At 37.7% G+C, this 9,787-nt stretch overlaps 1 protein-coding gene across 1 annotated transcript; it reads left to right on the forward strand.

The window, feature by feature from the left end:
• Positions 1-5,650: 5,650 nt before the first annotated feature.
• On the forward strand, positions 5,651-8,701 carry rad51ap1 (RAD51 associated protein 1). The gene is made up of 9 exons (XM_070928704.1): positions 5,651-5,667; positions 5,769-5,815; positions 6,223-6,358; positions 6,921-7,027; positions 7,113-7,199; positions 7,346-7,483; positions 7,571-7,756; positions 7,832-7,972; positions 8,190-8,701. Exons 1-9 carry the CDS (start codon positions 5,651-5,653, stop codon positions 8,315-8,317), a joined length of 987 nt encoding a protein of 328 aa, XP_070784805.1. The 3' UTR covers positions 8,318-8,701.
• Positions 8,702-9,787: the final 1,086 nt, after the last annotated feature.

The following is a 9,787-nucleotide window of genomic DNA, read 5'->3' on the forward strand; positions in this document are numbered from 1 at the left end:
CTAGCCTCAAGCGGAGACGAGAAGCGGGCTACAGAGGTCTGGTAAAATCAAATCTTTCAAACTCCTTTCAAACTTTTCTTTAATTTTCAAAACTTGAAAAGCTGACTCAAGTGATATCACTTGATGCAGTTTATCGGATGTATCGCAGCTCCCTCTGGAGCCACAAAAGGCTTTCTTATACATCTTCTTTCACATATGCAGTGAATACTTTCCAAGACCTGCAAACAGACTTTGAATTGTAAAATCAGTGGACTTCCTCATTAAAGTGATCTGTACAGAAAATAGTTTGTTTATGCTTACTTTTCTCTCATTTTTAATTTTTTCTTGTGAACTACTGGACATTTTCAACCTCTAAAAATCATTCAAATGAGACAAAACCAAGAAGGAAACTTGAAATTATGACAGGGAACCTCTGATATGCCTGAAAACCAAACAAACATGGACGTTTCACATCAGCCAAAAACCATTGTAATGAAATCAAAATTTAACAGATATTTAATATTTAATTTAATAATATTGTATTGTTTTAAAATACCTCTGTATCCATACAACCGTCTTGATGACTTGCAAAGCCATTAACATGGGAATCTTTCCCATCTCTACCATCCATCCCATGTGATCCCATGAACGCAGCATAAGGCCATTATAACCTGTGAGGAGGGGTCACAAGCCCAAAAAGGTTGGGAACAACTGCTTTAGCATACTAAACACATACATAAATACCTTTAAACCAGCACTCCCTATGATTGTCAGTCACCTGCAAGATGTTAAACATTCAAACTCAATTGTGCAAAAGTCTGATTCATAGCTGAAATCTGTCTGTCTTCCAAACTTGTCAAACTAAGTTTGTGCAGTCACAAGCCCACACGTCCTAAAATCTCTTTGTGATCGTTCCTCTCCGGACTCTCATCTCCCTTGCAATTAGCTTTGTGGCTGCCGAAAAAAAAAAAAGTCAGCGAAAGCATGCACTTAAGAAGACGAGGTTGTAGAAAACAAACTCCGGAAGCCACTGATTGACAGATCTGTCTGCCCACTCTGGTTCCCTGGCTAAAGCCGTGGCTGCTGTGGCTGTGCTGTGGTTGCCACTGGTCCATGCCTAAAGACATCTGACGCAGGTCCATTTCTAGGTTACAATAACAACATCACACTACCATTGCAACGCCGGATATCCGAAACACTTAGGAACTCATTAAGACATATTTAGTTTGAGGCTTGTAAATAACTGGTGCCCCCTCCAGAACACCAATATATTTTCTCATTAACATAGCATTTTGTCTCCATGAAGAGCTAAAAATACTCGCAGCATAATAACATAGTTTATGAGAAAATGGAACAAATCACCTCTTTTGGAGTACTTTTATCACGTTAACAACAGTCTTGCATAACATGGCAACCTTTTGCATTTTACCTGAAATATCTCAATAGTAAAGAACTAGTCTATTTTTTCTTTGCTCTGCGTGGAATGTAAATAACAACACAGCAGTCTCCTGCGGAACAACCATACAAGGACAACGGCGCTGGACTGAGAGAGCCCCACACAAACTACCACTCTGAGATGCTATACAGTACATAATGATGGCATTCACATCAGTGGTTGAGGGGGAAAACTGCCTCCTGACCACTTCCAACTAACAAGCTCAAATTAAGACCACTGATGACCTCACGACTGCCAACTAGGCTAGTAAATCCAGCTGGACGTCTAATTCCAAAATAGTCTGGTAATACTGGCTGCTGGCACAGTTATGGGTTTGTTAAACATCATGAAATACAACAGGTGTATATCATTTCACATTTTGATATAACAAGGCAAGTCAGTTAGCTATACAAAGACCAGCTTGTATGATCTAATTTACCAGTAACAACTTTCATATATGTACCGTATCAACCAAATATTTATAATTCCTGTATGCAATTCCAGTACTTCCTGTACTGATCCAGCCTTTTTCCTCCTTTTCACCAATAGTCAACTTAGAATTTGCTGAATGTTGTTTCTGATTGTTTTTCCATAGTGTTTTTATACTTTATTCTATTTTTAAGAACAGATATTAATATTTCTATTGCAGTTGTGTATTATACATACATATACATACATCTGTAAGTAATAATAATAATAACTCTTATTTATAGGGCACTTTTCAAAACCTGGTCCTTACAAAATGCTTCCCACAAGGCAGCAAATTAAAATCAACAACATATTAAATTAAATATTAATCTAATCAAATGGGGAACTTTCAAAGATCACAGATTATGTTCAGGAACATTAACATTAGCTATAGAAACAAGTAGGTTTAATGGTTTGTTATGTGATTTTATGGCTTACTGTAAGAAGATTTAAGGGCTACTCTTTCTAGTGAACTGCCTTTCATTTCTAACAAGGTTGGATGATTATAAATAAAAACAGGATTGTGTTTTCGGAAGAGAACCTTTCTGTGGCAGATTTTATTTGTCGAGCTTGGGACATGAATGTATGTTATATGTAAGAAGATATGTTTTGGTGTCAATATGGGCTGGGCACTTGTATGTAGATAACAATATCAGTAATGTAACTTACTAACTAGCTACCTGGATAAGAATAAAATAGATAAACCCACTCCGATAATATAAGATAAAAAATATAAAAAGACAATTTAAGTAAAATTAAGTAAAAAAACTCTCTATGTTTTATAAGAAGAGATTTAAAAGAGGACATTAAAAACCTTACAGTGCTAACATAAATGAAAGTACCTCATTATTTTCTTACTATGCTCATTTCAGGCATCCAAAGTTAATAACCTGTACACCATTGAGTACAAATGTATAGGAACCAAATGTACAACACGCACTTCACTTATTTTGAACATTTAACATCACATACCTAAATATTTTTAACTCGGGACAATTTGCAGTACATTTTACTTTTACCAGAGTCATAATTTGGGAGGATATTTCTACTTTTAGTTAAGTGAAGCATATATATATACTACATTCTGTTCTCCACCAGTGGTCACGTGCATTTGTTTGGGAACATACAGTGAAGTATAAGAGTGGAGGCGGTACATAAATCTGAATCATTTCCTGTACTGAGTTAAAAAGAGATGTATATATGTAGAAGTGCCAGATAAATGGGATTTAATGGGACCTTAAGCAAAGACGAAGGTGGGTTTATGATTTCTCAGGTGGTTCACAAGTCACCTATGTTACCACAGCTGTTGTAATGTTGTCTGGAGCACAATGTAAACATCTATACGTGTGATTGGAAGCGTGATGTTGTGACCGCAGTGTTTGCATGACTGGATCTGATATTTTGGTCATGGCTGTAGGCAGCGCTGGAGGAGTTTTGGAATGTGTGACCACAGGGCCCTTTAGCCCCATGGCTGCATGTCTTCCTCCCTTGTCTGGGTCCGAAGACACGGACCATCACACCCCTGAACGTCTCCTCCAGGTCCACTGTGTGACAAACCGCAGCTGACAGCCACCCACTCACAAACTGGAAAATGACAACCCTCGGGACGCCTGCTGCTCTCTTAGAAGTGCAGTAAAAACTGAGCGATTTCCCTTTTACTGCACTTCAGAGGGAGCCGTGATTGCTTCCGCCCTGAGTGTGGGCGACTGTGCGGCCGAGGACATGTCATGTTCATGTCAATCAGCAGGTCAGACTCTGTACCTCTGTGATCTGAGGCCCTGAAGCATCAGACTCCTACTGCCATCTGCTGGACTGCCGACTGCCTGGCTGAACTCACTCAGTGGCATAAATGACACTGCCATGGCCTGCAAATGGAGAAACAGAAACGTCCTAATGAAGTCAACACCATTTAAAATATTAATGACAAGATGATGGCTAACATTTGATTTGCAGTCCAATGATCAAATCTGCAAGTATCCGTATTGAAAAACAACTACATTTCACATTAATATCAGAAAACATTTTGGAGTGGTATCTGCAAGTACATCCTTATAGTACTTTGACCCCTCAATATACTGTATATCTAGTAATAAAGATAAATTATTTCCTCTAAATACATATTTTTAAGTTAGTGATGTTTATTTTTTCAGTCTGGCCCCCCACACACCTACATGTTCACTCATGCAAACTTAGGTTTGGCAGCCTGGTACTGTAGGTGTGGGATGAGTACCTACTTTAGACTCTCTTTGGCATTTGCTGTCTCAAAATTTTTTTTTTTACTGGCAATAGGAAATATTTACTCAGAAGAACAGGAAGCACAGAGACACCGTGTGTTTTAATTTACTGAAATAAACACTGGAGTTTAGTTTTTATTACGAGTAATATAATTAAAAGACAGTGTTTGATCAACTGCTACTCAATCAGTGGTCCAACATTAAATTGATCGGCAACAATTTTCACAACCTACTCAACGTTCGTTTCTAGAAAAAATGCCCTAATTTGCAGGTTCCACTCAAATACAAATATTTACTGCTCTAGTTTATCTGATATTGCTGTGAACTGAATATCTTTGGGTTTATGAACTGTTGTTTGGGGAAAAAAACAAACAATTGTGATAGGCATTTTTCAACATATATTTTATACACTAACCTATTAAATGATTAATCAACAAAGCATTGAGCAGATTATAATAATAATAATAATAATAATAATAATAATACAGTGTGTTTATATTGCTATCATCAAAATCAGCAATTACAAAGTACTTTGCAAGGGGCAGGCATGAGGCAATAAAATAATTCATGTGAAAACAATGGGAGAAAAAGATATCACATATATAAAAAATAAGCAGATAATAAAAATAATTGTTACTTTCAGTCCTACATGTTCCACAAACATAATTCATTTGTTGTCTTTTAGTCATTTTAATTGTATTTTTGGTGTAACAATCACAGTAATTGTTGTACTATGTTGAAAGTGTATTTAGACTGAATTGTTTGATTGCAAAGTAAAGTGATATGCTAGCTTAACTATCTCCATTTCGGCCCTGCTGGCTGTTCACAGCCACAACACAAAAACGTTCATGATATTACTATTAACACACAATGACTATTAAGACCCCATAGACCTGTATATATTATATTTCCTTCAAAAAGGTATCAAATTTCCAAAAACCAGACAATTTACTGACCAGATTGAGCAATTCTTCATCCGTTTAGCCCTTTAGCCCAGCCCAGGAGCGCCACGGTATTTAACGGAAGCAGATTCGACACACTTTAGTTTTCAGAAAAATAAAATAAGTGGCTCTTGAATAATCCTTACTTTTGAAGATCAAACCATATAACAATTTTCTACGTCAGTTTTAATTTTTAGAAGAGTCACAAAGATGATATATGAGTTTTTTCCTAACAAACGAATCAGCTTCCGGTTTTCGTCAACTTTAGTCAACAAATCGTCACTTCTCCTCGGTTCGGGCGGGCTGGTTGAAACCATAGCACGTTCTTCAGTTACCTGTTGTGTAACAACCATAACTTTAACTAGATGGTTTAACGTGTTAGTATAGTAGACACATTTCACTCGGTGAATGATCGGACGCATGTTAGCGTTTGAAACGATCGACATTTAAAGCTACGTTAGCTAGCTTCTCCGGCAAGCATTAGCTTGTGTTTCTTGCTTCAGGTGCCAGTGTTGACGTTTCAGTTAGCTTAACGTTGATGTGGTTAATGTTAGCTGGATAAAAAGCGTTAGAAGCTCTTCATTTCACAAGCAATGGACCGACCATCAAGGTTTGTAACAACCGCTTTTAAACCCTAATTCATGGGGTCCCATCTTGCCTGACATTGTTAATGTTTGTTGAATGCTAACACGTTGTATACTGTTGAAACAGGAAGACAAAGACTGTGGATTACTGTGAAGCCAAGGACTTTGATGATGGTGAGAAGTTATAGCCTCTTAATCTATTAACGCTACTTATACATCTGTGTTTCTGTAATCATTAGCCTAATTCTGAATGAATAGTTAGTTATTTCCCTTAATGCCTGTCAACAAACAGCCATCAACTAAAATATATCTATTGTTACCTCTTAGCTCTGTAATGGCTCTACTAATGACTAAGTTAGCATACAAAACATTTTTTAAGTAATTCAGACCAGCCTGCACATTGGAACATTGTGTGAGCTGCACACAGTTAACTGTTTTATATAGGTTTAATCATTTTTAAATGCTGCCACTAGTTACAGCTCATTTGCAGGTGACTTCAGATGCCCGTAGACATACATTCACAGACCCGGTCTTCTCTCACCACCAACATATCTCCATGTCCTGTCTTCATGTCATGACAGATGATGATTTCACCTGTGCAAAGGCTCCACCCAGCAAAAAGGCCAGGGAGGATGTGAAACAGGAGCACAAGAAACCATCGAGCAAGTCCTCCAGTCAAGAGTCCAACTCACAATCCACGGTGATCCAGAAGAGCAGGTAGTAGACCCAGTGGACCATGTACACAACAAGATGCTTAAGATGGTGGAGAATGAGAGAAAACAACAAATCAGTCTCTTGTTGTCAGCTTAGCATACAAATGTTTTTTTTACAAATACCAGTCTACAAAGTAAACATACTCTCCACATAGGCACGGCTACAAGAACATGTAAAGTCACTTTTTTATTTTCAACAAGGAAATGTATTAAGATTCATTTATTATGGGAACTTGGATGTGTGTGTGTGAGTGTTTGATTAAATCATCTCACCTCACCTCACCCTGGTAGATAAACAGTAGTGCCTTGCCAGGACATCAGGGACTCTTGTGTTCTTACTCTGATTAGCATGTATGAGTTACATGATCTTAGCTAAACAATCACATTTCAAAGAGTAACACGATATGACTGAGAGTCTTAAAACTCTGCCAGAATGTATGTCATTCCTGAGCCCTTTAAAAGTGTAAATTAATCCATCAGTTGAATAAAAAGTTGAAAATCTTTAACATATAATTATGTATATAACATGGCTTGAATCTTCTCAACATTATTTCTGGTTTTCACAGAAGACCATTGGATGAAAAGTTGTGTGACAGAGATCTAGAAGCAGCAATTACACTGTCCTTGCTCAATAATGCAGATGGGATAAAGGAGCTGTCTCCCACCAGTAAAGGTATGCGTTGGCTTTGAAAGCGTAAATATAGTTGTCAATTGTTAAAGAGTTGTCAACTTAAATTCCTGTTCAATTTCTCCCGGAGATGTCAAGGTGCAAGTTCCGGTAGATGAAAACACAGATCCAACTTCTTTGTATCTGTCCAACTGCAGTGTGGATAGTGCAATTATGGGTAAATTCCCCTTATTTTTGTCTTTTATTGCACATTTCATTTCCTCATGCATGCTAAATACATTGTCCTGAATTTAATCTTGTTTGAAAAGGATTTTAAAAAAGTATGGAAATTGTCTGCAGCTGTGACATTTTTGTTTTCTTTAGGTCTGGATGAAATCACACCAGGAAAAAAGTCACTTGCTGTTTCTAGACAGAGAAAGGAGGCTGCCACTAAAGCCACTGAGGAGCACAGAAAAAAGCTTACAGATGAAGATGAAGAATACGAGCCCAAACTGACACCAGGTTCTCACCCATATTTGGTTTCTGTCTATTTACTGATCTTCTATGTTTTTTTCTTGTGTGAGTAAACTAGAAGTAATGCCTTTACAGATTCAGAAAGTGATGAAGATGTCAGTGAACCACCTGAGAGCGAAGATGAGGAATTCACAGTGAAGAAAGTCAGCAAAACAAAAAGGAAGGAGAAAGTAACCAAGAGTGAGAGGACCAAACAGCCTCCTGCCTCTAAAAAAGAAAAGCAACCATCAAAACCTTCGAAGTCCAGATCACAGGCAACCGGTACGTTCTTGAAGTTCGTCAAAGAAAGATTCAGCCTTTGGCTTTGATTGTTATGAGAACTACTTTGTCTCACAGCAGCTTCCATGCCGGTGAGAAGTCCTCCAACAGCCAAAATTGCACCCAAAAGACCTGATTCATCCTCCGCAGGATCCACACCAAAATCTACATTCTCTCTGAGCCCAGCAGGGGGCAAAATACCCAAGTGGACCCCACCAGGTGCAGTATGAGTGAAGGGAGGGGCTGGGCAATATAGCTGAAAAATGTATCCCCATATAATGTTTTATTTCAGTCGATGTCAGTAATTTATTGATGATTTTTAATGACCTTCTTTTAGTAAAGTGAACGACAGCAGTACATATAAACCTTTTAGAGACAGTATGTTTCAATAAATTGAACGCTGATGTTATTATTTTATTATTTAATGTATTCCCAGGTCAAATTGGTAGAAGTCCTAATTCATCCCAGAGTCCAGTAGTGAAGTCTCCAGGTCAGGGTCTACGACTGGGACTGTCCCGTGTGGTTCGAGTCAAACCTCTTCACCCCAGCGTTACGAGTCACTGACTGAATGATCACCAGTCTGTGGGTGCCCCTGCGTGTGTCGGTGAAGACCTTTTAGCTTATTTTTTTATTAAAAAAAGATGCTTGTAAATATTAATTTCTATTTTCCTGTTTATTTGTGCTACTTTACATATAAAGTGATATATTTTCACATGATGCTCTCAGCTTTGGGCGCATTTGGACTTTCACCTAGCGCTTTTATAGATAGTAAACAGGTCATAGAACAGTTGCTGGGTGTGCTCTGTTGACTGAAATCATAGTTTGATGCCATTGTCACGTTGTTATCAGTACAGTTCTTTTAACTATTCTTATAATTTTCTCCTCTTTTTCCTGTTGAGTGCAAAAGCTGTATATTATGTACATATATATATATAAAATAAAATTTAAAAGCAGATTAACTTTGTACTGTTGTGTCTCCAGGAGGTATTACATTGATTTTAAAATGACCATGAGCTGCTGATGAGACAAGAGATATTATCTTAATAGAGAGGAAGAACGATGAATGGAAGTAGTACATGGTACAAGTACATTTAGTCTTCTATATTAAAGAGGGATTTACAAAGAGCTTATGATGTTTTATTATAAATGAAACTACCCAACAGTATATATAAGTACAGCTGAAACAGTTGGTGGATTGACAGATTTTTTTAATGCAAAACATTTCATGGTTCCAGCTTCAAATGTGAGGATTTGCTGCTTTTTCTTTTTAATAATTTTAATTTATTTTAAATCATTTTGAGGTTTGTACTATTGGTTGGACAAAACAACTAACTTTTTGCTCTGCTACGATTTATCAAATTAAAAAAAAAAAAAGTAAAAGTGAAGGATTTCTTTTTAGCAGTTTGATAAATACAGGTGCTGTAGTTATTATAGTACTTTAGAGGAAAGTCCCGTGATCTCAGATTACAGATATTAGCCCAGATCCTCTAGTGTTTGATTGTTTCATATCAGTGCACGGCCTGAGGGACTGCCAGAGTTTACCCCATATGATATCCTCAGTGGCCCTCGGTGTCTTTATTTACATACAGTATTTTGCACGCAAACGGGAACACTGGAAACTGAATCTTGTGTCTGAAAACACAAAGCAGGAATGAACTCTACACCTCCACCGAGAGAAAGCAGTACTCCTACCCTCACCTTTCTGCTTTAATGTCTACCAAATCGCTTAAGAACACAAAGTCCTTGTAGTGGCTCCATCGAATGGAAGGGTAATATTTGCTCATGTCTGAGTACAGTTTATAATGGCAGTAACATTCAAGCATTGTTACATACCTGAATACCTGGGATAATCTGGATACTTACATACCCCAATGTACATATTTGTCTCCTCTGACAAAGGCAGCTGGTCGGTGATGTGTCAGGTAGTACAAGGATGCAGGCTCCTGTTTGCATTTCAACATACGATACAAGGGTGGTAGGAAAATGAAATGTCTTAAAAAGGCCACCTCAAGCTCCTCGGGCTGATTTGATTCG

The sequence above is a fragment of the Enoplosus armatus genome, chromosome 22 (assembly GCF_043641665.1).
Source record: "Enoplosus armatus isolate fEnoArm2 chromosome 22, fEnoArm2.hap1, whole genome shotgun sequence".
NCBI lineage: Eukaryota > Metazoa > Chordata > Actinopteri > Centrarchiformes > Enoplosidae > Enoplosus > Enoplosus armatus.

What these genes read in the sequence shown, in the direction of transcription:
- rad51ap1 (XM_070928704.1), top strand. An exon ending in AGCCAAGGACTTTGATGATG is followed by an intron (nt 5,816 to 6,222) that starts GTGAGAAGTTAT and finishes ATGTCATGACAG; the next exon opens with ATGATGATTTCACCTGTGCA. An exon ending in GTCCAGATCACAGGCAACCG is followed by an intron (nt 7,757 to 7,831) that starts GTACGTTCTTGA and finishes TTTGTCTCACAG; the next exon opens with CAGCTTCCATGCCGGTGAGA.